We start from the raw sequence: 19,141 nt of genomic DNA, 5'->3' as shown, positions 1-19,141 counted from the left end.
CTGGGGCACTGGTGGGGTCTTCTTCATTCAGGCTCCTCTCTGAATCTCTGCCCCAGCAGGCCTCCTCTCTCATGCAGTGCAGACGACTGGAACAGGGGAGCTGATGCTCACAAGGCTGGCAAGGTGGGGGTAAGCCAAAGGAATTACAATGGGTGGGGGGTTGTTTTTTATATATCTCAGGCACAATGGTGGGCAAGGGCCTAGTGCTCAGAGATGGGAGCTTCAGCTCAGGTGCAATGGCTTCTGCTCGCTGCCCCTTGTGCTCCTCCAGCTCCTGGCCATGGCTGGGAACCCACCCCTCATTCCCTAGCAAAGTGTTGTTGGCAGTAGGGCTACGGTCCTAGGGAGCTGAAGGGGGGCTCAGCCCTCGTAAAACTGTATGGCTGGAGGGACATGGTTTGGACACTGCCATTTGAAAGCATTGGCCTTAAGCTCTGCCTTGGTTTCCCTCACTACAGCCTGAGGCTCACACTTTGCCTTTCAGAGTGCTTTGAGAGATGCCATGGAGGTGCTGCTGTCACACCCTAATTTATGAGAGGAGAAATCAAAGCCAATTAGAGGGACCAACAGGCAACTGACAGAGTGGGGCCAGTTCTCCAGCAGTTATGTGGAAGGAGACATGAATGCCAGCAGCCAACCAGGAGCCCAGCACATGGAAAGCAATGGCAGAACTGGCCTTGGCGGCACTAGTGTGCCTTTGCTGTTAGCTGCTCTGGGTCAGGCTAGTCATTGAGGTTGCCCAATAGAAAGCCTGGATTGACCTCCCAAAATGCACCATTTTTTTACAAGGTGTTACCAACCGGAGATGGCCCTGCCCCTTGTTCCTGTGAGTGTTTTCCAACCATGGGAGGCCATATGACAGGGGTGGACAAACTTTTTGGCCAGAGGGCCACATCTGGGTGGAGAAATTGCATGCATGGCCATGAATGTAGGGGTGGGGCAGGGGGTTAGGGTGCAGGAGGAATTGCGGGGTGTGTGGGGGGTGCAGTGTGCAGGAAGTGGCTCAGGGCAAGAGGTTGGGGCAGAGAAGGGGTGTGGGGTGTATGAGGGGGCTTAGGGGAGGGGTGCAGGGAGGAGTGCAGCAGGGGGCTCAGGGCAGAGGGTTGGGGCAGAGAAGGGGTGCAGGGTGTATGATGGGGCTTAAGGAAGGGGGTTGGGGTGCAGGAAGAGGTGTGGAGTGCAGGAGGGGGCTCAGGGCAGGGGGTTGGGGTGCGAGGTGAAGGAAGGATTCAGGGTGCGGGCTCCAGCCTGGCACCGCTTACTTGGAGTGGCTCCGGGGTCGCAGCGGCACGCACTGGGGCCAAGGCAGGCTCCCTGCCTGCCCTGGCCCCACGCCACTCCCAGAAGCAGCCAGCACCACATCCCTGCACCCCGTGGGGAAGGGGGTGGCAGAGGGCTCCGTGCGCTGCCCTCGCCCATAGGTACCTCCCCCCGCAGCTCCCATTGGCCGGAGCTGCAGGGGGAGGAACCCACAGGCGAGGGCAGCGCACAGAGCCCTCTGCTCCCCCTCCCCCAGGGGCCTCAGGGACATGGTGCTAGCCGCTTCCAGGAGCGGCGTGGGGCCTGCAGCGCCATGCAGGTGGCAATCTAACAGGCCGGATCCGGCCCGCGGGCCGTAGTTTGCCCACTCCTGCTATAGGACATTGCGAACCATGCCACTTCCCTGCCTGGTGCTGTCCACATGAGGACCACTGGCCTTCACCTTGCACAGCTGCCAAGCCAGCACGCTGCACCAGCACTAACCCTACCAAAGCAGGGGTTCCCAAACAGCATCTACCCCAGGCTGAGGGACCAGGCCCTTGCAGAGCAGTTTGGAAACTGCAGCATGAGAGACGAAGCCATAGAGGCCCTAGAACCCACCTGTCCCTTCCACCTAGAACAGAGCAGAGGCAGGAGTTCACAGCACACAACCCCCACAGTGCCCTAAAGGCAGCCAAATGTGTTTTATTATGAAAGTCTGGAATGAAACACTGTATGAATGTCCTGAGCAGGAACAAATACGGGGGACCAGTCTGCCCGCAGGCTCCATCCCCACCCCTGCCCAGCAGAGACGGTGGGGGATGGTACCATGTACTCACTGCAGAGAGACAAGCACATGGAAGGCAGGAGTTTAAAAGTTAAGTGAAGGACTTTGAGGTTCACAAATTATGTGAATGCAACAGTTAAACAGCTGCCCTAGAACCAGTTTTGCCATCCGCCAAGGCTTGGATGTTAGGCAGGACAGGCCCACCAGAGCTTTGGCTGGGTTGAGCCGGTTGCAGTGGGAGGGCCTGCCAGCAGGGTCAGCCCTGGAGCTACAGGATGGCACGCGGTCAGATGGGTCCCTGTGTGCAGCTATAATCTCAGCCCCAGGATTGGTCCATGTCACACCATGTGATCCCAGGCAGGGAATTTTCTTTAGGGGGAGCCAGCAGGTCCAGCTCGGTGAGGTGGTACAGAGAATCACTCTTAGATGCCTGGCTGGTGAGTCTTGCTCACATGCTCAGGTCTAACTAACTGCTAGGTCTGGAGTCAGGAAGGAATTTCCCCATGTCAGATTGTCTGGGGACTTGCGGGTGTGTGTTTCATCTTCCTTTGTAGCATGGATCCCCGGATCATCTGGCCATATTTTCACCTGATCAATTCCCTGCCGTTACAGGGGTCTCAGGCAGGTGGCATCTCAGTCTGTCCTGTTCTCTGCCTGTGGCACACAACAGTTGAGTCTCTTGAGGGCTAAAATACTTTAGTTTGACTAAAGCAACAGGGACATTTGGGTGAATATCATGGCCTGTAATGTACTGATCAGACTATCTGAGCTAATTGTCCCTTCTAGCCTTAAACTCTATGAATCAATGAGTATGTCCAAGGCATTCGCCCATGTAGGGAAACAAAGCTGAGGTCCTACATACCCTACACACTGGAACCATGTCAGAACTAGGTTCCCAGCTCCACCATATTTGAACGCACGAGGACTTACTGAGTTATAACAGGTTGGCACATGTTTGACTTCATATATGGCTCATGTCCACATCGACATGGCTAACTCACAGCTCCTAACTGCATGGGTGTTGTTGTGTTTATACTCTGTGCACAAGAATGCCTGTGGCATCTGCCTGTGTGTCCATGTAAGCAGGTTAGCCAGTCCTCCTTTCTCCCAGGTTGTGCACTGCACCTGGGAAATGGCTGCCCTGGCACCAGCTGCTCTGTGGAGTTACAGCCACCTTTTCCCAGCATGCACTGATACAAACATTGCCATGCAGCATGGACAAACCAGCAGAGCTGCCATTCCTGCCGGGAACTCGCTGCTGTGCGAGTGCCCCCAACAGGGTTAGCTGTAACCAGGCCAAGCGAATCAGAGCCTGGTTACCCAGAACGTGGTTCTCTCTGCTTCCCAGGCACAGCCAGAGCCTGCTCATGTTCTGAGTCCCGCTAGCAGCGCTCCAGCCTCATCTCCCTCTCTGTTGTAGAAACAAATTGTTTTCTGAGAACTGCGTTAACCAAACTGTGTTAGATTAGAGCTGGGCAATTTTTTTTTTGGACAAATAGTTTATTAGCAGTTTCTGTTGACCCAAAACTATTAAGAACATAAGAACAGCCATACTGGGTCAGACCAAAGGACCATCTAGCCCAGTATCCTGTCTTCCGACAGGGACCATTGCCAGGGACCCCAGAGGGAATGAACAGAACAGGTAATCATCGAGTGATCCATCCCCTGTCGCTCATTCCCAGCTTCTGGCAAACGGAGGCTAGGGACACCATCCCTGCCCATCCTAAGTAATAGCCATTGATGGACCTATCCTCCTCCATGAACTTATCTAGTTTTTTTTTTTTTAACCCTCTTATATTCACAGATTTCACATGAATTTGCCAGATAGTTTTAGCCTGTACATTTTTTGTTGTCCTGATTCACCAGGGGATTTAGGTGCCATTCACACCATAGGAGATGGTGGAGCTTGTACCCTTCCCCACACCATATAATCTCTAGCCCAGTGGCTAGCATGCTCCCCTGTAATGTGGGAGACCAAGGTTCAACTCCCTGCTCTGGACCGAGGCTATTTGTATGTGGATCTCTCCCAATCTCTCCTTTGAAGCTGTTCCACTTTGGGTAAAATGCCTGAATAGTCATTAGACCAGCATACGAATGTGAGAACGACTCTACAGCCCAATGGCCAGAGCACTCACTTGGGAGACTGAGGTTCCAGTCCCAGCCCTCTACTCCAAAGAATAATCACACAAAGCGGAACAGCTTCTGTAAGAGAGACTGAGAGCACTTCATGCCAATAACCTGGGGTTAGGGCAGGCACTTGGAAGGGCAGGCACCTGTGTTTAGAGCCCTAGCCCAAAGTGAGGATTCAGACCTCGGTCTCCCACATCCCAGCTGAGTGTCTATCCACTGGGCTAACATGGTTAAGGGTGGAAGGGACAGCAGCGCCTCCACTGGCCATTTTGTGACTCTAGGCATTTACAAATACTCAAAAAAACCCAACCCATTTTGTTCACCCTGAACCAGACTTTTTCAAATTACCAACAATTCTGCTGGGGCTAGCGAGGGAAGGCAGGCAGGCTGGGAAGTCGGAGGTCTAACGGCAGCTTGGTGTCAGAGGGGGAGGGGGAGGGAGAAGAGGAAGCAGAGGAGGGAAGGCAGGCGGCGGTGGGGCTCCTCCTAACCAGGTTTGGATGAAGGTCTGTGAGCACCGCAGCCTGCCCAGCTCAGAGGGTCCGTCTTCAAGGCCAGTACATCCTTCCTATAATCTCAACTGCATGAACTCCCTCTTGTATCCTAGACAATGGCACCTTCTCTTCCTCGCCTCCCCAGCAACTACACATAGCGAAGAGCTTGGCAAGGCTTCGTCCGTTCCCCAGATCCCCGGTGCTCAGCTCCTGCAGCACAAATGCCACGCAAAGGGATCTACTCCGGCGCCAGCCCAAATCAGTCCCTGTGCCACTTTCTGCCCATTTAAAAAGTGACACAGGTAAAAATAACCTCCCTGAACTCAGGGTCTGGCTCGCTGCTGCCTGAACTGTTCCCTTCCAGGCCGCTTAGAAGGGCAGGGCTATCCCCAGAGGGGCACAGGTCAGCCAGCCCCAGCCCCTCCACAAGAGGCTCTCATTATTCCTGGTGGTGAGAAGCCAGGAGGCCGCATTTCCTGTCTTGAGAGGGAACCTGGTGCCACAAGGCTGCCTTGGACATCTCAAGACTAGCAGAGAGCTGTCTTCACCACAGCAACAGCACTAGCTCACCTACAGCTGCGCTCTTCTTAGGGCAAGAAACCTAACTTCACAGGCTTCCAGCTCTCCCCTTCACACCTCCCCAGCCAAAGGCAGAAACTGCTCTTCTTAGGGGTAAATGGGCCCCATAGTTGCCCTCGTCTTTTGTACAGATGGGGCAGCCCCAGAGCATGAGGCCCCGCTTCTTGAGTTTCCAGATGCACACAGGGGCATAGGCAACCTGACCCGTTCACACAGGTCAGATGCACATGTGGAAAATCTCAGCTCCTGTCTGCAGGGCCACACTAGGTCCCTAGTCTGGGCTCTAGGGTGTCTCCCCGCCCCACTAAGCTGCTCTTTGGTAACACGGACAGCCTGGCACTAGCCAAAAGAGTGCTGGGAAAATCACTATCCTGAATGGAGGCCTGCAGTGGCTCTGCATGCGGGAATGGAAGCTGACACTGAAGGGGGGGTGCAACAGCCAGACACCTGGGCCCACTGCACTCCCCCTCCAATGGGGCTTCTCTCCCCACCACACGTCTCCCCCTCTCCCCACCCCACCTCAGTGACAACCAGCTCCACAGGTTGTCAACCTGAGTAAGGAATGTCAGGCCAGCCCCCATAGTCAGGAGAGCCAAGATGTCTGTTGTTTCTTTTGGGCGTTCCCCCAGCCTGTAGAGGCCAGAGGTGAAAGGCCTTGTGGTAACTTACTGGGTCACATCCCTGTCCCCAAGCCTTCTGACTGCAGTACAAAACTCCTGCCCCCAATCTCTGCCAATCCGCTCCCCCGTTTCCCAGGAGACCCACTAAGGAGACACATGCGGAAAACAGCGCGCACTCTCCTGGTCAGCAGATGCCATAGCAGCAGCAGTGTGGTTGTCAGTCACACACACACACTCACTGTTAGACTAGTATTTAGGGTTACCATATTTCCACAATCAAAAACGAGGACACTGGGGGGGGGGAGCCCCACTCTAGCCCTGCCCCCGTCCTGCCCCCATCCACTCCCTCCCACTTCCCACCCTGACTGCCCCCCTCAGAACCCCCAACCCTCCCCCGCTCCTTGTCCCCTGACTGGGAACCCTGCCACTAACTGCCCCCTAGGACTCCACCCCTATCTAAGCCTCCCTGCTTCTTGTCCCGACTGCCCCCTCCTGAGAACCCCCCACCCTAACTGCCCCCCTAGGACCCTACCTGTCCCGATTGCCCCAACCCTTATCCACACCCCCACCCCCAGACAGATCCCCGGGACTCCCATGCCCTATCCAACCGCTCCCCGCCCCCCTCACAGGACCCCCAGAACTCCCGACCCATCCAACCCTCTGCTCCCTGCCTGCCTCGACCTCTGTCCACACCCCTGCCCCAACAGCCCCCTCCCAGAACCCCTGACCAATCCAATCCCCCCTACTCTCTGTCCCTTGACTGCCCCATCCAGAAACCCCCTGCCCCTTCTCCAGCCCCCTGACCCCCTTACCCTGTCGCTCAGAACAGCATGTCGGGCTCCGCACGGAGCCGGACACGTGGCTGCGCTCCCCAGCGCAACACACAACCTGGTCCCTGCCCCCGCACAGTGCTGCCGGAGCGAGGCACTGGGCAGCAGGGAAGGGGGAGCAGGGGGGGAGGAGGAGCTGCTGAGGTCCGATGCGAACGGCCGGGCTGGCGATCTGAGAATGCAGGGAGGGAGGAGAGGGGAGTAGCTCTACATTGGCCAGGCTGGACTCCGGCAGCTGATCTGAAGTTGTGGGGGAAGGGCTCTGGCTGCCGCCCTGCAGCCCTGCTGCGCTCTGCATGGGGGAGAAATCCCGGACATTTGTAGCTATTTACAAATTCCCCCTGGATGCTATTTTTAACCCAAAAAGCCGGACATGTCCGGGAAAATCCGGACGAACGGTAACCCTACTAGTACTGCCAGAATGTTCTAACAGCAAACTCTGCTGGATTATCACTTACTCCCTGACCAGCTCGGGACAGAGGCTTCCTGATGGTTTATTCACATACAAATTCACAATGGGAATCAGTCACTCTCCTCAGATAGGCAGCACCTGGGCCCTGCACTGTGGGCTTGTCCAAGTTTCTTGTCTACATGAATCTTCTCAGCTTGGAGAGAAGCTGGTGCAACTGGCTGTTGTTTTTCTTGAAGACACCTTTAGAGGGAGGAGAAGTTGTGAGGGTAGCTGGGGAGAGCCTGGCCTGACAGAAATACAGCTGGCAGCAGTGCCCATATCGCCTGGGCCAGCAAAGGGGCTCTGAGCTCAGTACTTTGTAGCAAACTTCAAGAGGCCAGGGAGGAGGTCGGTGTGAAACACAGCTGGCAGCCGGGGGGATTCTTCTTCCCACTCCTCTCCCTGTCCCACATCTCGTTACAACAGGTGCCTAAGCAGCAGTTCTGAGAAAGTGGCTTTCAGCATCTCTGGTGACACAGGAGCAACGGGGAACCCTGTGCTGTGTCATCCCACAGGCAGTACCCAGAGCTCAGGCACCTGCTTTAGACCAGCACAGCCAGATGCTCTAGGGCCCTGGCCCAGTGCTCCATGCAGAGGGGCTGGAATTCACACTGTTCACTGCAGGGATTCTTTGGTGCACAAAGGAGTTTGGAGAGAGCTCCTGGACCACAGACCACCACATTCACCTCCAGGCTCCTGCCAACCAGCAGGAGTGGGGAAGGAATTCAGGGCTCAGCCCTGGTCCCATAAGGCACCCGGTGCTCATAAGAGCTCACAAGGGAGGGGCTGGGGCAGAGCGTGCCAAGGTATGTTGTTTCCTCCTGGAGAGAGAGAACTGGAGAAACTCCTTTCCCATCAGGACCGTTGCTTCTTTCCAAACAAAGCCTGGAGATCCCAGCTGGCAGGAGGCTCCAGCCCCTCTCCCCATACGACCTCCATCGGCCTTTAATGAGGAACACAGAGAGGGACGTTGCGCCTCGTCAGCTCAGCTGCACCAAGGGCCCTGCTAGCACTCTGGCCTGCAGGAACACTCCCAGATGAGCCAGTCCTCTATGGGAAAATGAGCTCGGCCTCCAGCTTCTTCCACAACACAGTGAGGATGCATCCTTCCCACGGCTGCAGAATCTGCTGGCTTCATAGTCCATGTCCCCACGGAGCTTTCTGGCCATGGAATCTCCCAGAGGCCACTGGGCTTCCGTCAGTCACTGTCATCACTGTCGCTCTCCTTCTCCTGCTCCTCCTTCGGTGCCTTTGCCTCCTCTCTCAGGTCAGCAAAGAAGTCCTCTCTGCCACCCAAGGCTTTGCTGCTCAGGGCCTTCAGCTGCCCACTCTTCTTCCTCTTCCGGTAATCATCCACCACCACGGAGCAGAGTGATGAGATGTCCCAGAACTTCACCTTCTGGTCGTGGCCACAGCTGGCCAGCAGCTGACCGGTGTGGGACTTGGCCAGCTGTTCAATGGGCTCCCCCAGGTGCTGTCCAACGCTGCCTATCACCCGATTAGGTAAGATATTCACCGCCCTGAGACAAGAACAGACGCTTGATTAATGGAGGGCCAGCTCCGCCGTAACTATGCGTGGTACTCTAGCCAACCCACCCACCAAGAGGAGGTGTTCTGGGACACTAAGAGATTAGAAGACTATAATACAGGGCCAACTGTCCAGTAACCTTGTATGCTACCCAATCACTACCCACCTACCAGATGCGGGTCCTCTGGGATGCTGAGAGCTTAGAAGAGGGAAAGTGCCAAGTGGTTTAAGCCCCAAATTCAGGGCTTAGTAAGTAAGTTCAATAGATCCATCTCCAAGGAGATAATTCCTGACAGTGAAGTGAGAAGTTAATGTAAACATCCCCTGGGAATCCAAATCCAGCAGCAACAGCCGCACGGTGCAGAACGCCAGAACCCAGGAAGGGAAATGCACTGGGAACAGTAGGAACAGCCCTGAACGCACAGCGAGGCCAGCCTGGGGTTTTGATTCCTTCCAGTTTAACTGCTTTCATGGCGTTAGCAGCACAGCTCCCAAGAGTTCCCACCAACAGCCCTTTCATGGAGGCACCCAGGGGGATCCAACCCAGTAGGCTGTCTGAAGTCCATCCCCCAGCATCAGGGCAGGAGATTCCCTTGCAGTACTTCTGCCAGGGCTTTGCTCTGTCTGCTTGTAATGGTGCCCTACTCATAGGGCTCCCACCTCTTCCCTTGGCATATTATTCCACAACTGCATTTGCCTTTGGCAAATACACCTCTACCCCGATATAACACCACCTGATATAACACAAATTCAGATATAACTCGGTAAAGCAGTGCTCCGGGGGGCGGGGCTGCGCACTCCAGCAGATCAAAGCAAGTTCGATATAACACAGTTTCACCTATAACATGGTAAGATTTTTTGGCTCCCGAGGACAGCGTTATATCGGGGTAGAGGTGTATCTCCTGATAGTCTGCCTACATTTTCCCTTTGCTCAATTCCACCCCAATACTCCTAACCCTTTGGCCCTTCTCCCCACACTCTCCCTGCTATTCACACCCTATAGATCCTCTAAGCAGAAGTTCATCACGTCCTCTCAGCCCTGCTCACAGAAGCAAGGCAGGTAGCCCCCTTTTCCCAGCCTCCCTGCTGGGAGCCAGCACTGGGTTCTCTAACCTGATGACTCCATCGATGGAACCTGTGCACAGGACGTTCTCCGTGACTGGGACCATGCAGTCGATAGACTCAGCCTTCACTGCAAAGCGGTCGCTAGTGGCACCAAAACCGTCCCAGTTGAAGAGATAAATGGTCCCCTCGCTAGAGCCGCACGCCACTTTCTTCCCCCTCTGGACAAGAAGTGAATGAGGCGGAGCTGAAAAAGCAGTAGCTCAGGACAGGACCCTCCCCTCCCCACACGGACTCTCTAGCAGGGAGTGCTTACGTCAGAGGCCGACAGCACAGGGAGTGTGACAGAATGGGCTCCTTTCCTCTTAGTCAAAGGAGTCCACATGTTTAACTCAGCAGGGTCCTTTGAGCTCATGGCTGAATATTAAACAGCACTGGAGCACCCACCACTGCCCACGTCTGGGACAGCTCAGTGCTGAGGCAGGGAAGCCTGGCTCTGTATGGCTGCCCCCACATGAAGGACAGTCACACAGGTGGCCCGTGAGCACCTACCTTCATCAGCACGACGGACGTCAGGTCTCCACTCTGAGGCTCTGAGAGCAGCTCAAAGCGCCGTCTCTTGATGTTGAAGACACCCATGGTTCCATCGCCGCTGTGGGAATCAAAGTGGTACATTGCACTCACTTAGACACGGGATTCCTCACTTCCTGTCCTAAACTGGCAAGTGTTAACTTTATACCCCCCCAGAGGTGGCTGCACACTTCAGAGAGAGGGTATAAGTGATCCCCCCCTTTGGGATTGTCCAGGATGAGAAGTACAACAAACTCCAATGATTACAAACGGTCTGGAGCCATGGTGATAATAGCACTTACCCCTTCCTTCAACGGTGAAGACAACTGTGCCATCTGCATTAGACAAGCAGAACCAACGAGGTACGAACAAACCTGCTCTCCCCCTAGGGGAGCTGCTCTCAGGCCCCCCGGAGCAGGCTTTGCTGCCTGATGTGCCCGCAGGCGCCCAGGCGCACATGGCTGAGGAGCCCAACGTCACCTGGTGGTGAGCAGGAGCTTCTTGTTCTCGTCTATGGCCATGCCGCTGATGTACTCCTCGTGCTGCTGCATCTCCATGATGGCTGTGCCTTTGCGGAGGTCCCACACCTTCAGCATCCCACCATCGTCCCCCGTGGCAAAGAGGTGCTCGTCTATCACCAGCAGGCTGTTGAGGGCTGAGCTGTGAAGACCCGTGCCCCAGTCACCAAGAACGTTGGGGACAGAGAGAACCCTTCTACATGAGGCAGCCCTATGAGATGCTCCATGCTGTGGCAGGGACCGGAGGCACCTCAGAGAGCCATCTGCCATTCAAAGGCCCTGCCAGGGAGGTCTGACTACATGGCAGCTCTAGCCATGGTACTGAGCACAGGTGGGATCTGGGGGAGGGGGGAGTTTGGCACCCCCAACATGCTGGGTGCTCCTAGGGTGAGGGAACATGGAAGGAGCCCATTTTCAGGCAGCAGAGAGCTCCCCAGGAGCTCTTGACCCTCTCAAGGGGGCCATCTGGAGAGGGCAGTACCTCCTATCAGCGTATGTGGGGGAGGAGGAAACCAGCTTCCTCCAGAGCTAGTTCCTGCAGCCCGACTCGGCCAGAGGGGTCGGTAGAGGGTGACCGGTGGCCACCCGCACGCAGCAGGCTGTCACTACAGTCCTGGCCCCATGGCCGGCTCCAGGGGGTTTGGTCATTTGGCCTGCTCTTTGCCCCAGCATCCCATCTGAGTCTTTGACAGCCCCACCAGGCAGGGCAGCCTTAGGGCAGATTTCCCTGCTCCCCATCCCACATATGGCCCAGCCAGCACCGAGCAGCACTCAGCGTCAGGGATGGACATGATGGGCAAGCATGAGTGCACGGGAGACCAGCTCTCTGCCAAGGGGAGCAGCCAGCTCTAGTGGAAGCGCTGAGCCAAAGGACACTCAGGGAGGAACCACTCTCCTGCTCTAGGGAGCTTAGGCAGCCAGTTCCCAGGAGGCCCTCGCTGGGCTGGGCAGGGCAGGGCTGCGTGGAGCCGGGAATCCCCTATAGACACATACCTGTGAGCCTTGGAGAAGCGTGTCACCAGTCGGCCCTCCTCCACGTTCAGAATGTGGATGGATTTATCCTTAGACACGGTGAAGAGCTCTGGGGACAAGACACACAGTATACATTCAACACCCCCAGCCCATCCAGCAACCAGAGCAGCAGGAGTGACACCGAGTTACCCAACTCCAGTACCCATGTCCTGTACTTATCCCTCACCAGCAGGATTCCGGCAGGATCGCTGTTACTCCTGGGCTCTGTGTCCATGAAGCCAGCCAGGATCCTAGCCCTGCCCTGGAGCAGCATAGCGCAGTGTGTTAGGGCACAGAAACATCGTGGCAGAATGGGACTTCTGAGCTACAGGGAGGAAACCCTTGGAAGTCTGGTGAGGGAGTAGAAAGGGCAGCATGGGAGAGTCTCAGCCTGGGAGCCCTGCCCCCGCCACACCTCTCGGATCTCTAGTCTCCACAGTACGGACTGACTGCATGGCTCTGAGCAGTCACTGTGCAACAGTCAAGCAGCCCCGGCCCTGCCTCTCCACACTCCCCCCCATGCATCCCAGTCTCTCTGGACCCCTCACTCCCAGGCACAGCTGATTGCAGGGAGATCTCATCCACAGGCTGGGAGCTCAGCACATTTCCTGAGCCAAGCACAGCTGGGCCTGCTCAGCAATTGGCTGAGAGACTTCTAAGCAAACTCCAGCAAATTCCTCACACTGCCGCATGGCTGAGACCCAGACAGGCTCAGCAGCCCCCCTTCCAGGGTGCAAGGAGAGGAGCTTCTTCCCGGAAGACAGAGAAAGGCATCCTCCTTGCTAGCTTGACCTCCACCCAGTGAGTCTGCACAGGTCGCTACAATGGTGTGAGAAAGTCAAAGGGAAGTGCACTCACTGTGTCCATCGTGGGAAAAGGACACTTCCCGGCAGGATTTCAGGTGATGTCCTGAGGACCAGAGCTCCCGGTTCCCACCCTCCAGGCAAGAGTACGAATACCTGAAACAAAAGCATGTGTGTTAAGGTGATGCCAGTGAGAAGCTGCTCCCTATCTTGCCCTTCCAGCTGAGGAGCACAGCTTTTCCGCGTGGAAGGACCATTCAGATCCAAGTTCAGGGGCTCCTGGTGCCTTGAATGGGGAGGTCTGTGTCCAGAGGGGGCTTTCATGGTGCAGGACTGGAGAAGGGGGAGGATGTGCCATGTCCAAATTGCTGGGGGACCACCAGCCCCCAGAGGTGGAAGGGAAACAGGAGTCAGAGGTCTGAGGAGCTGGATTCACATGGAAGAAAAAAGATCCCGGTGGAGCAGGAGCCCCAGCTGTGTGATGGGAAAGGAACAGGTTGCACCTCAGCATTGAGGGTCAGCTCCCATAAGTCCCCTTGCTTCCCAGTACTCACTATCAGGAACTGGAGACTCCCCATGGCTAGTAGGAGACCAATCTCCAAACCAGTGGGATTGTGAGGGACCGTGAACGTCTGGAACATACCGGGCAGGTTCCCTAGAAATCTAATCTAATGCCTTCCAAGTCAGGTCACTGGAGAGCCACCATTGCAGATGGGACAGATGGCAGCTGCAGTGAGAGGCAGAGACCTTGCGCTACACCTGTGTGAGTGCAAGACAGATTTATGGCACCGTCAAGTGATGAAATGGAGCAGTGCCAGCCAGGAACCTGTTCCCAGGCTAAGCCCTTGGCAGAGGAAGGATGATGTGTCCCCAGCTACAGCATCCCAAATGCCAATGCTCAGATATTGGAAGCAGCTTTGCCCAGCCCCAATCTTCCTCTGCAGAGATAAGTGGTTTTTTCAAGCCAACTTAGCCTTGGAGCATGGAAAAAATCACCTCTAAACACACATCACTCTCCACAGAAAGCCTCTCCCCAAACCCCAGGCTTCTCCCAGCACCGTCACCTCCAGCAGCTGAGCCTGGCTTCTATCGACAGTGGTGGGGTGGGGCTGAATGGGCCATGGGGTCACAGACCCCTACCCATAGTATACACCCCATAGGGGCCTCTCTCTCTCTCTCTGCCTCTTGGGCAGTGCTGACCCCGGGGATTTCCTTGCAGCTCCCTGGTTGCACTGCCTGTTGCTGATTATCTACACGGTGCTCTTCTCTCAGATAGATCCAACTCACACATAGACATCGCCGTCCACATCGCCAGCTGCAAGGATGTCCTGGCTGGGGTGGAAAGCAATGGTGTTGGCAGCAGCTTCAAAGGAGATGTCCTCTGGGGTTTCTCGGAGCCTGGGCTCCGGCTCCTCCTGCTCCGGATCTGCCTTTGTGGGGTAAAGAGACATGAGCTAGATGGTCAGCCAAGGCACCACCAGGACACTCAGTTCCACTCTCCCCCATGCGCACACAGGGGCTGCTAGCAGGGCTTAGGATTCCCCACTACTGAACCCTCCCCACATACATGGGGACACCAGTAGAGCCCCCACTGCCCATCCGACATGCACCCAAAGGGGGGAGCCGACCTGCATGTGCCCTGCATCTTCCTCCTCCTCCACAGCTGCCTCCAGCTCCTGAGACGTTCCCTGGGTGGAAGGAGAAAGAGATCATCAGATTTAAGTGAGGGAAGGTGCATCCTGGGGAGCAGGTCGCAAGCGCTGCCTCCAATCAGCTACAACCAAGGGAACACACTCAAGACAAATGGGCCCACTCCAGCCCCAGCAAGAAATGTCCCCTGGGGCCAGGACCCAGGAGATGCTACTATGACAAATATGACTATTTCCTGCTACAGCCTGGAAAAATCCCATTGAACTAAGTATCTTTTGAGTCCACTGTATCAAACATAAAGGTTATGTGTTATCGAGGATTGTATGTGACCTTGCTAGAGGGGAGATGGAACTTCCAAGGACCATACTGAATAATGAGCCCAGAATGAGCTTTTGGACAGACAGTGTCAAGTGGGGGAATCTCTAAGGGAGGAAAATGCAAATTCTCAACTCTAGTTATGCAAAAGCCCCCTAGAGCTATATCCTGAGGAGAGGATAATTGTCTACTGCTTATCTGTTTCCAAAATCTGAAGATCAAAGGCCCAGGCTGTACAAAGGACAGACTAACCTATTCACAGATATACTTGTTCTGGGCTGAAGCTGTTATGAATAAGGCCCTACCAAATTCACAGCCAAGAAAAAACATGTCACGGACCGGAAATCTGGTCTTTTGTGTGCTTTTACCTTATACTATACTTATTTCACGGGGGAGACCAATGGTTATCAAATTGGGGGTCCTGTCCCAAAAGGGAGTTGCAGGGGAGTTGTAAGGTTATTTTAGGGGGGGGGGGGGGGTTGTGGTATTGCCACCCTTACTTCTGCGCTGCCTTCAGAACTGGGCAGCCGGAGGCTAGCATCTGTTTGTTAGGCACCCAGTTCTGAAGGCAGCACTCCACCAGCAGCAGCGCAGAAGCAAGGGTGGCAATGCCAGACCATGCCACCCTTACTTCTGCGCTGCTGCCTGCAGAGCTGGGCAGCTGGAGAGTGGCTGCTGCTGACTGAGGGCCCAGCTTTGCAGACAGCAGCGCAGAAGTAAGGGTGGCAATATCATACCATGCCAGCAGCTGCCTCTCCAGCTGCCCAGCTCTGAAGGCAGCGCCGCCGCCAGCAGCAGCGCAGAAGTAAAGGTAGCAGTACTGCAACCCCCCCACACAATAACTTTGCGACTCCCCACAACTCCTTTTTGGGTCAGGACCCCTACAATTACAACACCGTGACATTTCAGATTTAAATAGCTGAAATAATGAAATTTACTATTTTTAAAATCCTTTGACCGTGAAATTGACCAAAATGGACCATTAATTTGGTAGGGCCCTAGTTATGAACTTGTAGCCACAGAAAAAACCCTTTGTGGACTTTGAAGGTCTGACTTCACCAGAGCCCTTGTTGGAGTGAGGGGGTGATCTCTGGAAAGCTTATTAGCATTCTTTGTTTTAATGTGTTTTCTCTATAATGCTTTCATCTTCAGAATAAATGTGTTTGCTTAGAAAAGAGTTGTGGGGTAACTTGTAACTGTGCACAATTACACAGTTTAAAGCCTCTGAAGAGGAAGAGCAAAGTACAGCCACTGGCCTGTCTAGGCTGCCTGGCTCACTGGGAATAACACAGGGTAGGTAGGGAACTGTGAAGCCAAGAAAAACCCCAGTCAGGAGGGAGAGAGACACGTGCCTCCACCCAGCAGAGAGGGAAAACAGGTGCAGTTGTCCTGAACTATGACAGCTGCTCCCCTCACAGCAGGTCAAAGAGAAGATAATATGTCCCTGGGTCCTCCATGGGGCACAAAGAGAAGGGCAGGGCTACTGGGCTCCATTGAGGAAGAAGAGTTGCTGCTAAGGACCCGCAGGGGATGGGAAAGGAACACCTACTGTTTATAAAAATGGAATCAGTTAACACAGCCCTTCTACTGCAGTGTGGACAGAGTCTTAGGCCTGGTCTACACAAAGAAATTGGACTAGTTTAACTAAATCTGTGTAAAAACCAGTTTAGTTAAATGAGTGCAAATCAATATAAGCGTGTCCATAAAGGGGTTTGCTGTGGTGTAACTGAATCACTTTAAAAACACCCCTTTGGTTAGACCAGTGCGAGTTCATGTGTAGACACAGTTGAAGAGGTGAATGTACTGAATCAAAAAAGTGCAGATAGACAACGCCAGCGAAAGCCAGATATGATTCAAGCAGGTCAGGGCCCCAGGAATAAGGGGGACAAACTAATTGCTGTAGAATCATGCTCAGGAATCTCAGCACTCCTTTTAGAAACAACACAAACAAGCCATCAAGTCAGTAGCACTGATGCCTGTGAAAAAAACTTTTCAAGTGCAACCCAAACATTAACACATAGGCAGGTCCACCCAGGCCTATAGGCAGCCTGTAACAAGAGTTCTCAGTAGCCCATTCATCTCAATGAGACATTAACTCTGGAGGCTAATGATATTTAAAAAAGCAACTCTAGTAACTACTACATAAGAATGGCCACATTGGGTCAGACCAAAGGGTCCATCTAGCTCAGTATCCTGTCTTCCCACAGTAGCCAATGCCAGGTGCTTCAGAGGGAATGAACTGAACAGGTAATCATCAAGTGATCCATCCCATCACCAGCTTCTGGCAAACATCCTGGCTAATAGCTATTGATGGACCTATGCTCCATGAACTTATCTAATTCTTTTTTTAACCCAGTTATAATCTTGGTCTTCGCAACATCATCTGGCAAGGAGTTCCACAGGTTGAATGTGCATTGTGTGAAGAAATACTTCCTATTGTTTGTTTTAAACTGCTGCTTATTAATTTCATTTGGTGACCCCTAGTTCTTGTGTTATGAGATGGCGTAAATAACACTTACTTATTTACTTTCTCCACATCAGTCGTGATTTTATAGACCTCTATCATATACCCCCTTAGTCATCTCTTTTCCAAACTGACAAATCCCAGTTTTTTAAATCTCTCCTCAGATGGAAGCTGTTCCATACCCCTAACCATTTTAACTCCTCTCCTGAGCGCGTTGGCAGGAACATCGAGCTAATCTGCTTGCCCATGAGTGCAGGGTGCAGTGACAAGCCTATCCTCGTGCTGGGAGGCAGGGAGCCGATGTCCAGGTTTGCTGAATCGGGTAATGAGGGATACAAACCTCCCTTCTCTGCTCCAAAGGGGGGGGGGAGAAAAGTTTCCTCCCGTTACTCTGCGCCAAAAGCCTCGAGCAGCCTCCTGTCCCCTGTCCCCCACCAGCAGCTTCTCTCTCTCTGATGCGGCTGCCGGTTCGGGTCATGAAAAGAAGGGACAGAGTGACCGGCTCTGATAGAATTGGCTCGTGCTTACCTCTCTGGGCGCCGCCATCTTGGCATGGATCGGTCCTGGCTGGGGAGTACTGGATGCGTTTCAGCCAGGCGCTTGCGGTAGGCGCTGGGTTGGCCTTTCCCCTTCCAGGACCCTATAACGTTCAATCTCTCGCTTTAGTTATTTGCATGGCCCCGCCCCCACTGAGAACTCTTAGAGCTCTCGGAGAGGAGGTCTTCTCGGACTAGCTTTAGCTCAGCGCCGCGGTTCCTTCGAGACGTCAATTCATTGAAAACCCAGCCGCTCCGGGGGTTCGAGACCCCCGGGCGCTGTCTGGCCTTTTGCCCCGCGGATCCGATTTTACTCCTGCGCGCGTGGACCGGACAGGGGCTCCGCGCTAATTTCTCTGGCCTTCACCCCTTCGTCCGCGCTCACTGCTCTCAGGCTTCAGCCCCGCAGGGTCTTCAGACTGAGCTTCCAGGGGAGGGGAGGGGAGGGGGATTTCGTGGGGCGCAGTGAAAAGCCTCGGCGGACACATCAGTCGGTAATAAAGACCCAGGGCCCCATAGCGCTATCCCAGCAGGGGGCCTCCTTCGCTCCACGCGCACTGGACAGCCTGGGAATGATCTTTTGAAGTAGAGGTAGAAGAAACAGCCCCCAGGTTTGCAGTAAGAAAGAGGCAAGTCTTAGCCAGGCCGGGCTCTGACTCCATGTGCCAAATCTCTCACACTGCCCAGCTCTGCCATGCCCTGGGAAACACACATGGCTTTGCTCCCTGCGTAGTTGTGCAGGATGGTATTTTCTCATAGTAAATAAGGCAGAGCAGTGGCACCAGAAGGCGGTTGAAACTGCCCTAGTACCCAGCGGGCCTGTGTCCTGGCCCAGGTGTCACAGTCATTTTAATTGCAAACTCAGATTTTTTAAACACAGGACATGGCTTGCTTAGAAAACTGATCCTTCCACTTGGAAAAATAGTTCCTAGACAAAGGCAGACAAACCCTAGGCAAAGGTTCTAAGCCCCATTTCTCCCTTCTTCTTTATGGGTCCCTGAACTTTTGGGACCCCTCCCCCAACCAAGAAGCTCAGCTACTCTTTGTGACCCAATATCCAAGAGTGCTATTGCTCTTCCTCCCATTGAACACGGTGGGTGCAGATAGTGTCTGTGTCCTAGCGATGAGCACCACTGGGGAGCTGGTGCATGAATGATTCCTTTATAAAGGTCCATCTAGTCACTCAGAATGTGGCTTTAGACCATCAATGTCTCCAGCCAGTGCTGTGTTGACTCTTTGGACACCATAGCGAAAGCAGCGTTTGTCTTGTGAGCCCGTCCCCAGGAGAAGATAAACCTCTGGCTCCAAACATGCTCTGTCTCCTTCTGTTTGAAAGGGGGTGATGCACTGTGATCCTCCACAGGAGGGAAAAAGGAAGCAGAAACTTCTCAAGCTTCCAACAGGCAGCCCCCCAGATCCCACCCATTCCAGCTGCAGCCCAACAGGAGTGACACACACAAAGAGCTGTTGCAATTTTATTGCATCAAAAAGGATTACAAATTTCGTGGTAATAGATAAAACAGAAAATGTCATATTGACTCTATATAAATCCAT

At 54.2% G+C, this 19,141-nt stretch overlaps 1 protein-coding gene across 1 annotated transcript; it reads right to left on the bottom strand.

Moving 5' to 3' along the window:
• Positions 1–7,157: 7,157 nt before the first annotated feature.
• Positions 7,158–17,612, bottom strand: WDR55 (WD repeat domain 55). The gene is made up of 9 exons (XM_054037618.1): positions 17,580–17,612; positions 14,251–14,310; positions 13,910–14,052; positions 12,678–12,778; positions 11,802–11,889; positions 10,771–10,950; positions 10,273–10,372; positions 9,772–9,941; positions 7,158–8,650 (listed from the first exon to the last, which is right to left on the bottom strand). Exons 1-9 carry the CDS (start codon positions 17,595–17,597, stop codon positions 8,329–8,331), a joined length of 1,182 nt encoding a protein of 393 aa, XP_053893593.1. The 5' UTR covers positions 17,598–17,612; the 3' UTR covers positions 7,158–8,328.
• Between the last annotated feature and the right edge of the window lie 1,529 nt (positions 17,613–19,141).

The sequence above is a fragment of the Malaclemys terrapin genome, chromosome 8, assembly GCF_027887155.1.
Source record: "Malaclemys terrapin pileata isolate rMalTer1 chromosome 8, rMalTer1.hap1, whole genome shotgun sequence".
In the NCBI taxonomy this organism is placed as follows: Eukaryota; Metazoa; Chordata; order Testudines; family Emydidae; genus Malaclemys; species Malaclemys terrapin.
Note: the sequence above shows the minus strand (reverse complement) of the source record. Positions and strands in the feature narration are given on the sequence as shown.